We start from the raw sequence: 18,859 nt of genomic DNA on the forward strand, positions 1-18,859 counted from the left end.
ACCACGAACATCTACTCGAACCTGGCGCTCGAGACCAGTAGCTCCAGCAACAAGAGGCCATTGAAGAAAGATGGGGACATCATTCTGATTCCGCAACCTTCAGACTCTCCAAACGACCCATTGAACTGGTCCAAGGGCCGTAAGTTTGCACACCTGTGCACCATGGCGTTTGTGACTGCGTTCACTGCGGCGACTTCCAACGATGCTGGGTCTACGCAGGATAACCTCAATGAGATGTATGGGATCTCGTACGATGCGATGAATACCGGAGCAGGTGTGCTGTTCTTGGGTATCGGGTATGGTACTCTGTTCTTGGCCCCATTTTCGTACCTTTACGGGAGAAAGCTGCCCTATTTGATCTCCATTACGCTGGGCCTAATCGGTGCCATCTGGTTTGGCTTCTCCAAGGACACCAGTGACACCATCTGGTCGCAATTGTTTGTTGGTATCAGTGAGTCGTGTGCTGAAGCTGCTGTGCAATTGAGTTTGACAGATATCTACTACCAGCATCAGCTTGGTACTGTTTTAACTGTGTATATCCTTGCCACTTCTGTGGGTACTTATCTGTCGCCGTTAATTGGTAATTTCATTGCCAATAGAGTCAGTTTTAGATGGGTTGGGTGGATCGGTGCAATTATCTCGGGAGTATTGCTCCTTGTCTTATCTTTTGCCACGGATGAAACCTCGTTTGAAAGACAACGTTATATAACTCCCTTGAACTACAGTGAAGACATTGAAGGGTTTGGAGAGTGTGTTTCTAACGTTCAATCTGACTTAGATAAGGGAAGCGATTGTGAAAAGAAAGATACCATCAGGCTCAGATTGATCAACCCAAAGCAGAAATTTTCAATCTCTGACGGACTAATCGATGGCTCAAAGGAACCTAAGAAAACTTATTGGCAAAGGGTTGCATTGATTACCCCAGCATCTAATTTAAAAGGCTCGGGATTCAAGCAGTACTGGAGATATATCTTGATCAACCTCAAGATGTTCTGTTTCCCAGGTATCCTGTTGTCTGGGTTATTCTGGGGTATGCAAAATGCATTCTTGTCCTTCTACCTCACCACTGAAGATACCTTCTTTTACGACGCTCCATACAACTACTCAAACGTTGGGGTTGCGTTGATGAATTTGCCTTGTCTGTTGGGTTCAATAATTGGATGTATCTACGCCGGTTGGCTATCGGATTACTTCACCCTATGGATGGCACGCCGTAACAAAGGTGTTGTTGAAGCTGAATTCAGACTGTACTTCTCCTTCCTCACGGCAATCTTTGGAACCGCAGGCCTGCTGATGTTTGGTATTGGGGCTGCAAGAATGCTCAGCAAACCTGTTATGTACGTTGGCCTTGGGTTCATCGGCTTCGCCTACGGTTCCGGTGGTGACATCGCCCTTTCATACTCCATGGAGGGCTCCGAGCTCGTCTTGGAGAGCATGGTTTGTGTTGCAGTCATCAACAACACCATCAGTTGCATCTTCACCTTCACGTGCTCGCTGTGGTTAGATGCGTCCGGCACTGAGAACGTCTACATCGCATTGGGAGTGATTAACTTTGGTGTGATGATGCTTGCCATACCGATGATTATATGGGGAAAGAAGGCCAGAAAATGGACCAAACCGAAATACCTCAAGTTCTTGGAGATCAGAGATGGTATATGACATCGACTATACTAAACACGGCCTCTTACTGCCCCCCTTCCTCCTTCTCAAGGAGGATATCGCATTGTTGTATAGTTCTCTAATTCATGTCCGCTTATATAATCAACGGAGAGTGCGCATAGCAATTGATATTACGTAATCACAGATCGGTATGGACACGCTATCGGTATGGGCACATATTTGATATGGGAAGCATCTATTCCCGTTTGGGATCTGAATGGAAACGCTAACAAAAAATGCCACAGAAACCTGGTGAAGAAAAACATAGAGAAAAGTAAACAAACACAGCTGTTTCATGCATACAATCATGCCGAATCGTTGGCTCCATTGGTGTCCATATAGGGAAACTAATATTACTGGAACGAGTAGGTTTTGAGGATCTCGATCAGAGACTGTGTGGGAAATATGTGGGCTGTGCGCTCTGCGACTCCGCGTTACGAGTTTGAGTCTACCGCTCTCTTTTCGTCTACAAGATGATAGTGGCGCATGGAGGCGGTTCTGTTACGATGCTTTCTCCCGTTTGATGCTGTGCGACGGTGTCTCGTTGGCTGATGTGAGTGATCACTGTGCTTGTCTCTTGAGCGCTGTGTCTTGCGCCTAGTGAGGGCCCTTGTTTATGAGTGCTTCTTGTCGTGATGAGGTGGAGACAGCGTTCTGCTATGAGTTCTGAGCCTCGAAAGGGACCTCTGAGAGATCTTTGAACCTCAAATTAGGCACAGAAATGCTTACCAGGTGCATGCATATATCATCTGCAACATCATAGATGTTACATGGTGAAACAGTCGTCGACTGGGTTCGCTTAGTGGTCTCTCTCGGCCAATTTCCTTGCTGTGTGTATATCACACGGTATGCATCCAATTTGATAGAAGAATGACGGTTCCAAAGGGCTAAATCTGAGGTCAGTATATGCATCTTAGCCCATCAATGTGTTGAAAAGTGTTTCACTTCGTTACAGTCTCTTTAGTGGCTGCTTTTGTCTTTTCTTTTTCCCTTCCTTTCTTGCTGCTTTTTTGCTCTTCGCTGATATCTATATAACCATTCAAGTTTCACCCATGTATCAAGACTGTCAGTTGAAGGAAAGGGAAAGTACCAACAAGTTTGAAGTACCCTCATCATAGCTTCCAACATGATGCTTAACAAGATTCTCTTGTCCTTGTTATTCTTGGTTCAATATGCCCTCTCAGCTGACATCTTCACAGTGAGATCTATCATTTCAAAAGACGGTTCAAATGTTCCAACATCTCAATGGACCCTTGATCTTGATTACTATATTCCTGAAGAGAATATCTACACTGGGTTTTCGTTCTCAATGACCATGGACTACGTGTACCGTATACTTCTAGATGGTTCCAATGAAGTTCTCTACGGGACTACCTCAGATGGTACAAATGTTTTTGAATGTACTGGCTTTTCTGGTGCATACATCGTTGGCTATTCCACTTTGGATTGTGTTCTGCTTCCAGAAGCTGAAGATTACTTGACTTTATCTGGTACTGTATCAGTTACCATTTCGTTTGGTGTCGGTGGTTCTGCTCATCAGCAGGAAATCGACGCTGCAAACTATTTCGTTGCTGGTGCAAACAACGTCAACTTCAACAAAGAGACTATACAGATGAACTTTACCGTTGATCACGAGGATGATGGAACTTTATACCATCTCCCTCGTACAACAGGACAAGGATCTACAGAGAACTATATTCTCTTCCCAGGTTGTGACTCGTCATTTTCCGGTAACGTCTTTGTCGAGTTTACCTCAAGTGTTGAAGGGGAAGGTGACCTCGATTGTGGTACCCTCCAAGTGTATTTGACATCTCAAATCAATGATTGGTTATTCCCGGAAAACTCTATTGATACCAATACGTTTTCAACTTGCAGCGGTAATCAGATCATTATATCGCTTACTGACGTTCCAGCTGGTAGCCGTCTATTCATTTCTTCATGGCATTATCAGTCTCAAGTCAAATTCAATTTGGAAGCTGAAATCTCCTATAACTTTCAATGTGATGGTAACTTGATTTCTGCTGATGTATATGAAGTCATTATTGTTGAAACTGCAGAAGCTGACGCAATTGCTGTTCCATTGTATCTGACCACTACTCCATATTCCGGCTACACAACCTCTGTTACCACTGTTTATGACCCTCAAACAACTGCTGGAACGGTTATTGTGTATACTCCTACTGAAACTTCAACTATTGATGAAGTACAGGAAACTTCTGTGCGCTCTAGTTCTGTTGTTTCAAGTTCCAGTGAACCTTACCCAGAAAGCGATATTCTCTCAACCGAGACCATTACAGTATGTCCATCCTGTTCTGGAAGTTCAACTTCGAGCTTTATTGAAACAACAACACTTGCTGAAGATTTTACTGTCAGTAGTGTGGAAGAAACAGGATTATTTGAGATATCAACAACAATTGAGACATCAACAACAATTGAAACGACAACAACAATTGAGACTGCAACAACAATGGAGACTGCAACAACAATGGAGACTGCAACAACAATGGAGACTGCAATTACCATTGAAACAGAAACTACCATTGAAACAGAAACTACCATTGAAACAGAAACTACCGTTGAAACAGAAACTACCGTTGAAACAGCAAAAACCGTTGAAACAACTACTGCGATTGAAACAACTACTGCGATTGAAACAACTATTGCTATTGAAACAATAGTTACAACTGAAACTTTACGTGATAACTATACCGCATTTGAGACTATTACCACTCTTGAAACGTCCATAACCGTGGAGCTACAAACTGTACTTGAGACAACTACAGGTATTGATGTTTACACTTCTATTGAGGTATCTACCTCATTTGTAACATCAGTCACTACTGAAACTGTCCAGGCTACTGAAACATCTACTTATGTTGAAATTATCACTTCTGTTGAAACTCCAACTAATCTTGAAGCATCAACACTGTTGGAAAGAGTGACTACGACTGAGACCCATGTCGAGATATTAAGCAGTGTTGATGTATCTTTATTAGTTAGTACATCTACTGAGATATATACCACTGTTGAAACGATTCTGCCTGAAGCCACTATAAAGGGTACTCCTGCCGGTACTACCACTCTTGCTGCTGCTGCTACAATTTCGGAGGTTGTCTCTATTGAGTCAACTTATAATGCAACTACGCTAGGGGTTACTGAAACTATCTCGACAACTTTGGTTGAGACGCTATCATCAACTATATTCTCTGTTATCCCATCTACGGCTGTTCAGACACAAGTTGAGATCTACTCTTCGTTTGTTATCAATAACATTTCTTCAACTGTTGCACAAACAATTGTTGCAACAATTTCTTCAACAGAGATTGAGACTGCAGTTAACACAATCTCTTCGACTGTCTTCCAAACGTCTTTAGATGCTACATCGATTACTTTGCTTGATGTTTCATCAACTACAGATGTTTCATCAATTACAGATGTTTCATCAACTACAGATGTTTCATCAACTACAGATGTTGATACCACCTCTGTTACTGCCTTTGCAGTGATCTCATCGACTGTTGTTGGAACAAGAACCTTGAACTTCTCTGAACATGTAACGATTGTTGATTTTTCGTCATCCACCGTTGTTGTGCCAGCCTCTACTGTTATCATTACAAGAACTGAAGTCACTGGCACCCATACGAATGTCCTCCTTACTACTTCTACATCTGAGCCATTCACGTCCATTTCTCCAGAGCAGCCAAATTACGAAGACATACCAGATTCCCCAATCAGTACATCATCCGTGCAACAATCTGAGTATCAAGGGTATCAAGCATCCACTTCAACTCTCTTGGTCCAAACTACGCAAACGAAAACACTTGAACATGACTCAACAACGTCATTCGCGTCCGTATATGAAGGCTCTGGTGGCTTAGTGCACGCATCTTCACTGCTCTCCTTGGTGATAATGGGGCTCTTCATCTGAGCTTCCATTTGATATTTTCTCTTCATGCTGAGTTTTAGCTCCTGATCATTTAAAAACATTAATTGAATACCTTGATAACCTTGAACTGTACTCACTGCTCGGTATTTCTCCTTTAAAAGTGGGTTTAGACTTGTAACTAGCTGTTTATTCACGAATTGTATACATATTCTATCGTATATGCATCTGTTGGCCTTGACTGTTGATGAATGGAGGCTTCATCTCTCAAGAACAGTCTCCAATTGCTGTAGCATCTTCAATCCAGGGATATAAGTATCCCATTGTTTCTCATCAACTTGGATTCTTTCCATGGTGTTGGTATCAAATCTCGACTCTAAATATCTGTGGAAGTCCACAACACCATCATCCTCGCATGCAACACTCCATGATGCCTTGAAAGCTCCTCCAAGGGCACAAGCATTGGGGTTATCGAATCTAAAAGATTCACCTCCCAAGACCTCAGCAAACTTTGACACTATAGCTGTATTCTTAGATGCTCCTCCAACAAATACAACTTTGTGAGGTCTCTGTGATAAGTGCTCCTTAGAAATCAGCTTACCATCAAACTCGAGGGACTCTATACCATCAATGGTCTGTGCTTTAACGTTTAGCATAGGCGCAGCACGAGCACGGCATGATAATGCCTGTGATTGGACAATAACACCAGCATCTATCTCCTCGTCCCATGAGTCAACTATCTCGAGTTCACCGTCACTGCCCATCCGAGCTCTTATAGTCTGGGCCTTACAATTCGGAACAATTTCGCCGATTGGGAAGTAAACACCCACTGCTTTGTTGAACTTGGACTGGGACAGCAGCTTGTCGAACAAGGTCCAATCATTTGAAGGTTTGTTGAACTTTTTGTTAAGTAAATCTCTAATCTTTTCACGAGCCAATGAGCCATTACAATAGCAGATCATGCCCATATAACTATCTGGTATAGTTGGATGGATAAAAGTATGGTACGCTGAAGATGGCACGTAGTGCTTTGTCACCAAGAGCACTGTTGTCGATGTGCCCAATGAGATCAGCAATTCATCCTCATTTAAGGGGAACGATATGATTGTTGCCAGGTTATCGCCTGTGAATGAATAGATACGACAGTCCTCCTTGAAACCAAACTTCTGTACAAAGTACGACGAGATCTTGGAGATCGCTTTGAACCCTGCTGGTGAGGGAGTCCCCAATTTCCGTTTCAATTCATCGATGGCTTGCTGTCTAACTGTTTCATCCTCAATTCCGTCCATTTCGTGGGTCATTGAACAAGTAGCCAGTAATTGTTCATCCCATCTCTTGTTTCTGATGTCATACAAGTTCATTCCACACGCATCCGCTTCCTCTAACTCGACAATGGTCCCTGAGAACAAAGAAGCGAGGAAACTAGAAACCAAGCTGATTCTCTTCGTCTTATGATACACTTCAGGTCTCAGCTTCAACAACTTTCTAATCTGCGGACCTGTGAACCTATAGTGGGCCCTGGAGCCTGTGATCTCAGCCAATGAATCAGCACCACCAACGTATCTCTCAAAGATCTCGAGCTCTTCCCCCGTTGAATGGTCCTGCCAATTAGGAGACGTCTGTAGACTGAAGCAGGCTTCCCCAATCTGATCCTTCAGGGATCTTGTAGGGTCCAAAGAGCTCAGAACGTCATTAGCAGCATCTGACCAATACACGGAGCCATGCTGTTGACAAGAGCCCGAGATTCCCTTCACTAGAGCGAAATCTATGCCGTCTTGTTTCACCTTCTCGAGCACAACGTCCAGGGCCTCGATCCACATCGTAACAGGTGCCACGATTTCACCGGTCCGTTCGTCAGAGTAGACACCTTTCACTGTCTTATAATGTGGCAGGTCCGTCTCGAACTCCAAGGAGTACGAATGGACGATCTTAAAGCCTTCGTCAATCACCAGCAGCTTCAGCTGCTGAGTAGATAAGTCCAAGCCGAAGTAGTAGCTCATTGTCTGCTATAGGCGATATGAAGCACCAGGTGAAGAGGTAGAAACGTTGGAAAACTGCTTTGCGAGCGTTCTTTGACGGGTATTAAATATAGATTCACCTGCATTAGGTACCGAGAATTGTTGCGTTTCACTCTACGCCGATGATTTATCCGGTGGACACAGCTACAAGAACTACAGCGTACGAAAGGGAAGCAAATTTCCTAAGCAATTCACCAAATCATATATACTTTGTAGCGTAAGCAGGATGAACTCATTTGAGGATATCAACTTTGGGTTCGTGCCATTTCAGTCCCTCATCACCATTAAAAGAAGGCCATGGTGGCACAACTATGAGAAGGGTCACAGCCAAAACACCGACAAAAGTATAAACACTGGCGAGTATGCTCTGGAATACAAAGCCGACTCCGAATGATACGAAGGCACCAAAGTTTAGCAACAGTAATGAGACATCGTGTGTAGTTCTTTGTGCCTTGAAAGAGATTGGGCCTTCCAAGTACGGGCGTATGGATTGTAGCAGGTCAGACATAATGATTGCGGTGGTTTTGAAGCTGTTGGGCGTGCGCTGTCGACGATTGGTGGTCTCTCTCTTCCGAACTGATTGAGATGAGCCGGATTGGAATCTAATTGAAGAGGAATTGAATGGGTTAATGTTGATCCTGGGCAGTGAGGCCAACGGAGGGAGGACGGGATGTCGTGTCCGCGATGTGATTAGTAATGGCTTATGTAATGTGTCTTTTTGGAATGTCCGGGTTAACCCGGACATATATGGCGTGTATGTTTGGATGTATCCCGACGTATCACTGTTCATCGCCTTTGTTCACAGACTATTGGACGTTTTATGTGTGCCGTGAAGGTGTAAGCAGAGTGTTTCCCAGTGCGGTGAGCATACGATAATGTAAGCCACTGACTCTATCTTCAAAGATGCCGCAGTTACGATCCGGCCTTCTTGTATGTGTCAATTCAACTCCGAGCTGCTTCAGCTGGTGAGATGTACAGTAAGCCTTCAATCGCCCGTGCCCACGGCAATAGATCGGAACCATGGACGTCCTTCGGCGAAGGCTGTAGCCTTTGAAGGCCTTGGCCATTCTTCTTCTATCAGTCTGTGAAACACATCCCCTTGATTTGAAACTTGAGAGTGAAGAATTCCGATTAGACGGTCATATGAGTACACTTGAGGCTCTTTCTCCTTAGTGACCAGCGAGACGTCCCCCTACACGCCGCAGGATCATTGCATGACACAATCAACACTTTCCAATCCATGATCCGATCCCTCTCATTACGAAAACCAAGCCAATACACAACTGGAGAGGAAGCTAACAAAGTGTCCATCCATACATAACAAACCCTGACCGCTCAGCCAAATCTCACTCCTTGAGCATGACCAGAGCAGAAACTCCCAGCACTACCAGAAGTCCATGGTTATCACATACACACTATCCAATAGACTACAACTCACCATCGCATTGTAATCTCTGGAAAACTACTAACAAACCACACCAAACGTCCACCTTCTGCTTCCACAGCTCATCGGAAACCAAATACACATTATGCACAAATATGCACCATGATGCACGGTTCGACATCCACACGTGCCCCAACCATATATCGGAATTGCTTATCTGCATCAGCACCCATCTGTCGGAATTCTTACATACGTCGCAATTTCCAATGATACGGCGACCGGTTCCGCTGAAATGGGACGTTGTGCACGGTCAATGGTGGACGTTGTGGTATTCCAACAAACTTCGCTCTTCGCCCCGATTTCTCCCTCAAATTCCGATCGTTTTTGCCCTGTTTTCCCTCGTCTCGTCTCAAATGTCCGGTGGTGTGTGTCTTCCACACAATGCGCTTGCGATTTATCAATCATGTACGAGAAAAAAACCCATATCTCTTGGAACGGACATATCACAGTCACCAGACTTTCCAGCAGTTGGGCCTCTTCTTCCTTCCTCATCTGTATCAGTTCAAGCTGCCAGTACCGTGGATATCTTTGCTTCTCTGAAGGGAAGGGAAAAAGAAAGAAAAAAAGTGTGCTGTTGAACGTTTATAAGGAAGCAGTGTTTCGTTAATTTTAAAGTAACTTGTGAAGATGTTTTCATTCGACACGGAGAAGTCATCGCAATCGTCCGAAATGATCTTCCCAATGTATAGCGAGATATCGTTCGCCAACATTCTGAAGAAGTTGGAAGTTCCTCATGAGTCCTCACAGGAGGTTAGCATTCTTCAGAATCCTGATCTTGAGCCCATTGGTCCAGAGAGACGTACCTGGGGACTATGGTCTTATGCTGGTTACTGGGGTGTGTTGAACTTGAGTGTCTGGACATTCAGTGTGGGCAGTTCTCTGCTCTCTCTGGGTTTGAACATCCAGCAGTCCATGGGCGCACTTACCGTGGGTAACATTCTTATTGTTCTCTACACGTGCTTGAACTCTTACCCAGGTGAGACTTACCACATCGGATACACAGTGTGCCAGAGAATGGTGTTCGGAGTCTACGGCTCTGCACTAGGTATCCTCATAAGAATCATCCTCAGTATCGTCTACTATGGCTCCCAAGCATGGTTAGGTGGGCTATGCTTTGTCGTTATCTTCTCAACATTCAGTGAAAGCTACCTCAACATGGAAAATACGTTTCCGGAATCAGTTGCAATGACAACAAGAGATTTCATCGGTTTCTTGGTCTTCCAGGTCATTTCAATCCCATTCTTCTTCATTAAGCCGGAAAAGATGAACATCTTTGTCAACATTAGTTGTATCATGGCTCTCTTCGGACTCGTTTCAGTCTTTGTCTACCTTTACTGTATCAACGGTGGGCCAGGGCCAATTTACTATGAGAAGGTTGAGCTCTCAGCTTCAGAAACAGGATGGATGTGGTTATATGCGATGTCTGTCTGGTACGGTGCCTTATCTCCAGATATCACAAATCAATCTGACTTCTCGAGATTCAGCTCTAGCCGTAAAAAGCTCGTTATCGGAGTCTTTGTTGGTATCTTCTTCACTGAAATCATTCCATTGGCTGGTCTGATCTCTGCTAGTTGCTCACTGGAGCTCTATGGTGAATCCTACTGGTTGCCAACTGATATCTGTCTCCAGTGGCTTCAAGATAACTACTCTCCAAGAATGCGCTGTGCCTGTTTCTTCCTTGGCTTGTCATTTCTCTCGTCTGAACTTTCACTAAACCTTTTGAGTAATGGATTTGCTGGTGGTATGGATCTTGCTGGTGTCTGTCCACGTTATATCAACATTGTGAGAGGATCAATCATCACGGCCCTGTTGAGTTGGTGTGTTCAGCCTTGGACCTTTTATAACACCTCATCGACGTTCTCGACAGTCATGAGTAGTTTCGGTGTGATCGTCACACCAATCATCGGTATCATCGTCTCAGATTTTACCCTCGTCAGAAGAAACAGACTCAGAATCAACGATCTCTATACGACAAGTAAAGACGGTGATTTCTACTTCACTAAAGGTATCAATTGGAGAGCTATCCTTGTATTCTTTGCAGCTGTGGTCCCAGGTCTTCCAGGGATGGCCTCTGCTTCAAACCCAGACATCAAGTTGAAAACAGATATAGCAAACTACTTCTACGGAAGTGTTGTGTTCTCGTTCTTCTGCCCTCTTATCCTGTATTACATCATTTGTACTTGGGTATTCCCTATCAAGGGGGCTGGAGTCTCAGAAGGCGAAGACATTTTCAACAAATTCACAAGTGAAGAATGCATAAAATTGAATCTTGTTCCATTCGATGGTGTACATGAAGATATCAACATGGAGGAAGTTCACGTTAGCGATGATCAGTCAAAAAAGGGTGCAATTGTGAATGATAACACTATTTCAACAAGTGAATCATTTGCTTGATAAGTTTATATGTTATTGTGGTTTTTATATTTTAGTTTATTTTGTATAATTGTTTATTCTCTATTGTTGTTTTGTCAGTGTAAGCCCCACCTTCAAACAATCTAATACTTATAATTTATCACTTATGAGATATTATAATGATACTATTTGACCTTATTGTCACTTCAACGGTTTATCGTCCACCCTGCTGTCTGTAGTGTCTTCTACAACAGTTTACAAGACGTCCTCGAGAATCATACTTAGTTAAAAATGTTGTATTGCACTATGTTACGTTGTTTCTCTCCATTGATTTCTTTAAAACCCAGTCCCAGTCGACCCTCAACACTGCAAAAACTTCACTAACAGCCAGAATTAAGATACCGACACCTAAACCAACCCACAGACCTTCGAGCCCCCAGCCCTCTCTAAAAGCTAACAACAAAGCCAGTGGAACAGCAACTGTATAATAACATAATAGATTGAGATTACTTCCAATCTTTTGACGACCTTGCCCTCTCAAGCACCCCGCTGCAATGACATTGATTGAGTCATAGAGCTGATTAACTGCTAAGATTCTCAAAGCCACCAACGCATGCTCAATCACCTTAGCATCATCTGTGAACCAAGTTACAATAACTCTTCTTCCGTTGTAGATACAAAAAGTAATAAAGATTCCCAAGACTGTGGCGATTTCTAAGGAGACCGTGACGGCAGTCTGAGCGTTCGCCAAAGACTGTGCTCCTATGTGGGTTCCAATTCTTGTCGAAGCACCAATGCTCAACCCGAAGGGGATCTGGAAAATCAGCGAAGCACATGTTGAAGCAATCGACTGGGCTGCCAAAACTTCAGTCCCCAGACGAGCAGCACTCAACGTCAATATCTCAAAAGCAAGGAATTCTGCTTCAATCATGATAACACCCGGCAGTGCCAAAGAAGCCATTGGACCCCAATTTTTGAACGATTCCCTAATGTGGAGACCGTTCCAGCATTTAGAACCATCGATAAAGTAGACATAAAGGAAGAGCAGCACAGCCATCAGTGTATAACTAAAGGCTGTCGCCAAAGGTGCACCGCAGAATCCAATACCAATGTCTTTATCCCAGACCAGTAGATAGTTCAGGATAACATTAATTGGTGTACAGATATACAACACATACTGAGCAGCGTGGAAGATTCCCTGTGCTTGTAGGAATCTTTTGCCTGTTTCAAAAAGGATGAAACCAGGCGATCCTATTGAGACAATTCTCAGGTAAGTCTGTGCAAGATCAGTCAGTTCTTTGTTCTTGACGAAAACGTTCAGAATTGGACTCGAGAACCACCATAACAAGTTGATTGGAATTGCAATGGTCAACACCATACACAGGCATCTCTGAAAATGCAAGCCAACCAGCTTGGGCTTGCCTGCGCCATAGGCCTGTGCACAGAAGGTATCGAGACACGTAGCCATGCCATTGAAGACACCAGAGGTGATGTTAAAGGTCATCGTGGATAGAGACACTGCAGCAAGTTCGGTTCTGCCAAGGTGACCAACGGAGAAAATGGAGACAACATTCAAAGAGTACTGTAAGAAAAAGGTAATGATGAGCGACAAAGAAGACCTAGCGATCACCTTTGCCTCTTCTAAGATGGTGGTTTGCTGCTCAGAAGATGAACAATCCCCGTCATCGACAGAGCCATACTCCGTCTCTGGATGCTCGTCAACAGGTAAGAGCTTTGTATACTCTGGGGGAGCTGAGTTCGACATTTCACACGTGAGTTAGATACTTAGCACAGAGCCTGGATGTGACGTGATGAAGAAGAGGTTAAAGATCAGGAATGAGTTTCTTGTCTTCTCTCCTCAGACGTTCATGAAGCAGAGAATACAAGTGACTAAAGTCCATGTATATGTCCCAGGCCCGATAACCGGTATTAAAAGAATACCTACAGCGTTGCATTGCTCATCTATGCTCCCCTTTCGTCGGAATTTTTTACCCATAACCACTTCTCCAAAGGGCCAATCACGAGATACAGTGTCAAGCATGAAAGGACAACCCCAGAGGTGCCGGTCCGTTGTTGAATCGACGTTGTAAACTGTGTTCATGAGAGCCAAGGTTGACAATGCTGCAGGCAAACAACTCAAACCCGCGTTACACTTGTCGGAATTGAAAACTCATATGGGGCGGAGCTCGTTTTCCGTGTCGGAATCTCTGATATCGGAACCTTAATTTACGTGTGGCACAGTGCGTGTGGCACAGTGCGCATGCACTGTGGCATGTGTCGGAATACCATGACCACATGTCGGAATAATTCCGACGCTGTTCTCTTTCAGGAAATCTGGTGCGCGTGCGTGCGTTCGAGGCTTTGAGAGTGCGTCATAAGCAGCGTTCCATCGGAAATCGTTTCTACGGTTGCGCTCTCCTTCCTGCTCTTTCCTCCTTTGCTACCTGCTCCAACGATGGTGCTAACGTGTGAATTCTGGCACCTTTGCAATTGCAATGGGTTGGGAGGATTAAGTTGCGATTGATCTATCGGTTGGAATTCCGATTACCGCATGCGCATAATCCAATTCCGTTGCATATTCCGAAGCACTCTGCGATGGTATGTTGATACTCATCGTGGTGTGAGCATGAACACATTGCGATATTAGTTAGCCTCCCAGTATTGGCACAGGCTTTCTGCTCTGTAAGCTATGCTCTAGTGCTGGACTCATTTCCGATGCCACCTTAGACGACACTCAAGCGTCCGTTTAACTTGCGATGCCTCATGATCTTCTCCGCAAGCAGTGATGTAATTTCAATTCCGAAGCCACTTGTTGGACTCTAACTTGAGATTGTGAAGCTATAAAGTTGACCGAATTCCTCTTCGTTGGAGCTGGTTTGTCACTCGAGTCTCTCTTTCATCCCACAAGCCAATGCTCCCCCAATCAGTGATTTATTCTTTGGCTTTGGCTCTTTTCGCCAACTACGCCAATGCTGCCCCTGCACCTGATGCTCAACAAGTTCTTTTGAACTGCGAGCTTGAGAATGCTGCTGACATCAAGTCTTCTGTGGATAAGACTGGTATGTCCTTCTTGGATAGCTACTTCGGTCCGATTTTGGACGGTTACACTGCCGAGAAGGTCACTACCTATGGCTCTGAATCAAAGAAGGCTCCAGCTGAGATCACTGATCCTGTCTCTTTGATGCTGGTTAGAGATGAGTACCACTACCCGGATCCAGATGACCTGAGAGATCTTAATGGCTCTGCTGTCTTGTACCGTGGTGGTGAGTTTGCTGGTTTGAACTCCTTTGCTCACTTGCCAATTGGTAACTGTTACGATCCTTCCAAGTTCGGTGAGGAGACATTCGACATTGCAGTTGTCGGCTCTCCATTCGACTCTGGTGTCTCCTACAGACCAGGTACCCGTTTCGGGCCAAGAGGTATTCGTACTGCCTCTCAAAGACTGGCTGGCCATACTTTCTCTGTCTACGATGGTATTGACCCTTACGGAAGTTGGGCCAAGATTGTTGACTGTATGGACCCACCAATCACTCCATTGGACAACAGAATTGCCCTTGATCAAATGTACAGAACTCAGCGTGCCATTGCTAAGCATGGAACCACTGAGAAGAACAAATACAAGGTTCCGAAGGTGTTCACCTTGGGTGGTGACCACACCATCACTTTGCCTTCCTTGAGAGCTGCTTTCGAGAACTGGGGTCAAATCGCCGTCATTCACATTGATTCTCATTTGGATACCTGGGATCCACGTTTCTTCGGTGGTAACGTCACTGAGTACCAATCCATCAATCACGGTACTTACCTTCACTGGGCCCATGAGAAGGGTTTGTTAGCTCCTGATGCATGTATCCATGCTGCCATTAGAGGTCCATACCCAGGTAAGAAGGATGTTGAGCATGACATCAAGTGCGGGTTTGATAGAATCCTTGCTCGTGATATTGATTTGATTGGTGCGCAAGCCATCATCAGAAAGATCAGAGAAAGAGTTGGTGACTGGCCAGTATACATCACTGTTGATGTTGACTCCATGGACCCAGCATTTGCTCCTGCCTCTGGTACTGTCGAGCCAGGTGGATGGACTTCAAGAGAATTGCTGACTGTTCTTGACGGTTTGAAGGGTCTTAAGGTTATTGGTGGTGATGTTGTTGAGGTCTCTCCTCCATACGACACCAACGCTGAGTTGACATCCCTTGCTGCTGCTCAAGTTGCAGACTCTATCATTGCCCTGATGATGATGGACTCTGAGAAATGATCATGCTTATGGTATAGCTCGCTTACACTTACTTCCATACATTATAATATGATGAATAACTAGGTATAATTCTGTAAAAGTACAACACTATATACACATGATGAGGCTACAATTCTTCCAATTCAGATAGTATTTCCCTCTTGAACAGTTCTCCATGATCTCCCTCTTGCTCAATGATATCACCATAGGTCTTTAGATATCTCTTTAAACGATTCTGGGCTGTTACTCCCTGTATCAACCCGTTCGCTATAGCTCCTTCCCTGATAACGTAGGCAAACTCTCTCTGCTCGTTACAGAGATATGCTAAAAGGAGACTTTCCGTGAGTAATCCAGCTTGTGAAACACCAGAGTCATTGTTCTCTTTAGAGCATTGCTGAATATATTCATTATAGATATCAAGGGAATCATCAACGTTGAAGAGTGCCTTGGCCAAGATCTTCACCCTCAGGCATTTCAAGGGAACAGGTTGTGGAGTCAACGAGTCTGCAATAGCCAGGAAGACCTGAGAGTTGTTCTTCACGCCTTGATAACTTGCCACCTGAACCATTGTGGTCATATATTCATCGACATATGGGCCATCTATCACGATGTAATGATGGTACAATTCCAGAGACTTAGAAAACTGTCCCAAGTACATTCCAACGCATTTAAGCATTGTGGTTCTCAATTGAGTCAATCCAGTGGTCTCAGTGTTCAATATTGTTGTTAATTGTTCGATGAGATTATCAACTGATTTCTGCTCCATGATCCTCTGCTCAACTGCCAAGTTTGGAAATCTCTTGTTCAACTTTGAAAACATTTCAGTGTTTATGGTTGGAGCCTCTGATGTCTTCTTAGACAGAATGGTCAAGATTCTCTCTATGAGTTTCAAATGTGCTTTCACTTCATGCTCACTGAGCTCTGTAGACTGTAATGAAAGCCATAAGGTCAAGAGTTGCTCGTCTGAAGGGTCCAGGGCCTCGATGTCTGCCAAGGAATTAATGCCCAATTCATGAATCAAAGACCAATCACCAACCTCCATCGTCTTTTTTATGATTAGCTCCACGATCTCTTTGTCCATTTGTCTTTCAAGGTTCTTCAGAATCCAGACTGCTCTCACGAGAGCCTCCTCGTTCATGGAATAGCCATCTTCATGTTCACTTGGATCACCATGGACCACTTTCGCCAAAACTTGCTGTAAAGCACCTTGAATGTCACTATTTGATACTCTCGGGTTGTTCAGCAACCATTTTTCAAAGATGTCCCAGCTGGAATCTACACGGCCTTTGTTATTCACAATGACCTGTTCCAAAGCCTCCGGGCTCATCTGTTGTCCCAGTTTCTCCAGGGATCTCGCATGGGTGGTCAAACTTGCGTCAAAGGGCAGTAATTTCGACAGAACTTCGTTGTGTAGCTGGCCCTTATCTTCATCGCTCAGATGGGTGTCCCTATAGACCTGCTCAAAAAGCTTTGATACCAGTTGTGGGTTCGATTGAAGATGAGGCTGTTGAATGTACGACTTGTAGCCCTCAAGGGACCCAGCTTTAGGCAAGTTCAGAACTTTCGTAGAGTACAGCCTGATGGCATATGAGCAGCGTGATACCAGCATCTTCACGGTAAGAGAAACAACCAAACCTCTGAGCACACCCCGAGTGATCAAAGAGAGATGGAGAATGTTCTGAAAGCTCATAGGAAGTGAAAAAAAAGTGTTGATGGTATGCGCGAAAATGCCCAAAAGGGAAAGCGCCAATTAGTAATATTAATGTTGGTTATATTGTATATTTTATGGTATAATTTTGTCATAATGGGCTGCGATTCCGTGGATTAATTGGCCAATTATGGTGAGAGAAGAGTAAGCTATTGCTTATTGTATAAAATAAACTACGAATCTGCGATTATTTTGATAAATTCTGGGGAGAATTACTGTTTTGCAATAATGACATGACAATGGATGACATGTACTGTCTTACGAATATAATGGCTATAGCTCGGCTCGTGGGCACTAACAAGGATATCTACACAAGTGTATAACACTTCTCTGTCTTAGATTCCTTTCCATAGTTGAAGAAACTACACCGAACACGATGCTGGTGTACTGATGTAATGTCTGGATGTTTTATGACACAATTATAATACCACTTGGGCGTTTGCGTTTCAAACAAGTGTTAAATAGTATGTGTGTTTCACGCCTAAGCTAAGTTCAGTGCCTCTCTTTGAGACTTGGAGCTCGGGTCGAAATACGGAATCTCAGCCAAAGAACTCACCCTCGTTCCATGTCTCGGCTCTTCTCCAGCGTAATCCCAAACCGCAGCGTGCTGACTGACTCTGTTATCCCATAAAGCAGAGGTTCCTAACCCTTCAATGGTTGGTCTCCAGTCAAATCTTACCTGGATGTCGAGGTTCTTCTCATAGACGTCAAACAGGTACTCCAAAATCACCTTGGACTCACCAGGTTCCAGCCCTTCAATCGAAACAGTCCAATCACGGTTGACGTATAGAGACTTCCAGCCAGTCACAGGATGTGTTCTGACAACAGGCTGCTTTCTCAAGATTTGCTTCCCACCATTCAACGGGTTTGATCTGTCCAAGTAAGTGTGCATGGATCTCTGATAGGCGTATTTCCCCTCGAGGAACTTCTGCAATGCTGGCGAGAGCTTGTCGTACGCAGCATACCCTGAAGCCCATAGAGTATCACCACCAAGCGAAGGAATAGCATCATTGTGCAAATGAGTAACACCCGGAGGCTGTAGCTCATGAGGCAAGTCGCTATGCCAGGTACCTGTACCAGCCTTAGAGTTCTTCCAGGAAACGTTCAGCCCGTTCTTTCTTGCCAATTCGTTCCAAATAACAGTGGTGCCTGGTAAGCCTGGAACATGAGGAACCTGTGGATGAACCTCTGGAGTTCCAAAGAAGTGGCCAATCTCCAATTGTCTCTGTGGTGAAAGGTCCTGGTCTCTTAGAAACACAACAACTCGTTCAGCAATCAGGAGTGCCAGTTCATCGAGCTCCTGTTCATTAAGATCTGCCAATTGCACGCCAATCAGCTCTGTACCAATGTGCTTGGTCAAGTGCTTCACCTCTTTAACTTTGGCAAATAAGGCCTTCTTCTCCTTGTCAGCATTCAGTCCTCTTGGAATGTACTCGTGCTCTTTGTCTCTGATCTTCGTTGCATCATCAACATACAACGGGATTTGCGAGGATGGTGGCTTCTCTGGGTATCCCTTGGAAAGGTCAATGCCATGTCTTTCATATCTGGCCTTGGTGGTTGGTGG

General features: G+C 44.4%; 8 protein-coding genes across 8 annotated transcripts in view; 3 read left to right on the forward strand and 5 right to left on the reverse strand.

The window, feature by feature from the left end:
* On the forward strand, nucleotides 1–1,983 carry HOL1 (Hol1p). Its single transcript, XM_020213345.1, has one exon. It carries the CDS (start codon nucleotides 163–165, stop codon nucleotides 1,657–1,659), a length of 1,497 nt encoding a protein of 498 aa, XP_020071094.1. The 5' UTR covers nucleotides 1–162; the 3' UTR covers nucleotides 1,660–1,983.
* Nucleotides 1,984–5,711: 3,728 nt separating this feature from the next.
* Nucleotides 5,712–7,545, reverse strand: XKS1 (xylulokinase; the record flags this gene model as incomplete). The annotated part of the gene is made up of 1 exon (XM_020217359.1): nucleotides 5,712–7,545. One exon carries the CDS (start codon nucleotides 7,540–7,542, stop codon nucleotides 5,803–5,805), a length of 1,740 nt encoding a protein of 579 aa, XP_020071095.1. The 3' UTR covers nucleotides 5,712–5,802.
* A 226-nt stretch (nucleotides 7,546–7,771) lies between these two features.
* On the reverse strand, nucleotides 7,772–8,377 carry SPC1 (signal peptidase complex subunit SPC1). Its single transcript, XM_020214903.1, has one exon. The coding sequence runs from the start codon at nucleotides 8,066–8,068 to the stop codon at nucleotides 7,793–7,795; it is 276 nt and encodes a 91-aa protein (XP_020071096.1). The 5' UTR covers nucleotides 8,069–8,377; the 3' UTR covers nucleotides 7,772–7,792.
* A 1,308-nt stretch (nucleotides 8,378–9,685) lies between these two features.
* On the forward strand, nucleotides 9,686–11,398 carry CYBJADRAFT_126342 (uncharacterized protein; the record flags this gene model as incomplete). Its single annotated transcript, XM_020212641.1, has 1 exon — nucleotides 9,686–11,398. One exon carries the CDS (start codon nucleotides 9,686–9,688, stop codon nucleotides 11,396–11,398), a length of 1,713 nt encoding a protein of 570 aa, XP_020071097.1.
* Nucleotides 11,399–11,625: 227 nt separating this feature from the next.
* Nucleotides 11,626–13,183, reverse strand: CYBJADRAFT_189880 (MATE family efflux transporter). The gene has a single exon (XM_020217360.1). It carries the CDS (start codon nucleotides 13,119–13,121, stop codon nucleotides 11,661–11,663), a length of 1,461 nt encoding a protein of 486 aa, XP_020071098.1. The 5' UTR covers nucleotides 13,122–13,183; the 3' UTR covers nucleotides 11,626–11,660.
* Nucleotides 13,184–13,809: 626 nt separating this feature from the next.
* Nucleotides 13,810–15,673, forward strand: CYBJADRAFT_167445 (agmatinase). Its single transcript, XM_020214904.1, has one exon. The coding sequence runs from the start codon at nucleotides 14,268–14,270 to the stop codon at nucleotides 15,606–15,608; it is 1,341 nt and encodes a 446-aa protein (XP_020071099.1). The 5' UTR covers nucleotides 13,810–14,267; the 3' UTR covers nucleotides 15,609–15,673.
* On the reverse strand, nucleotides 15,658–17,233 carry MRX12 (Mrx12p). The gene has a single exon (XM_020214905.1). It carries the CDS (start codon nucleotides 17,194–17,196, stop codon nucleotides 15,715–15,717), a length of 1,482 nt encoding a protein of 493 aa, XP_020071100.1. The 5' UTR covers nucleotides 17,197–17,233; the 3' UTR covers nucleotides 15,658–15,714.
* A 543-nt stretch (nucleotides 17,234–17,776) lies between these two features.
* The window catches only part of CYBJADRAFT_189883 (TauD/TfdA dioxygenase family protein), a gene marked incomplete at both ends in the record, with an annotated part of 1,404 nt that continues 321 nt past the window's right edge, over nucleotides 17,777–18,859 (reverse strand). The window contains one exon of the mRNA XM_020217361.1: nucleotides 17,777–18,808. Coding sequence (XP_020071101.1) covers nucleotides 17,777–18,808 — 1,032 coding nt within the window. The remainder of the gene's footprint in view (nucleotides 18,809–18,859) is intronic.

This window comes from Cyberlindnera jadinii (assembly GCF_001661405.1).
Source record: "Cyberlindnera jadinii NRRL Y-1542 unplaced genomic scaffold CYBJAscaffold_5, whole genome shotgun sequence".
Classification (NCBI taxonomy): Eukaryota; Fungi; Ascomycota; class Saccharomycetes; order Phaffomycetales; family Wickerhamomycetaceae; genus Williopsis; species Williopsis jadinii.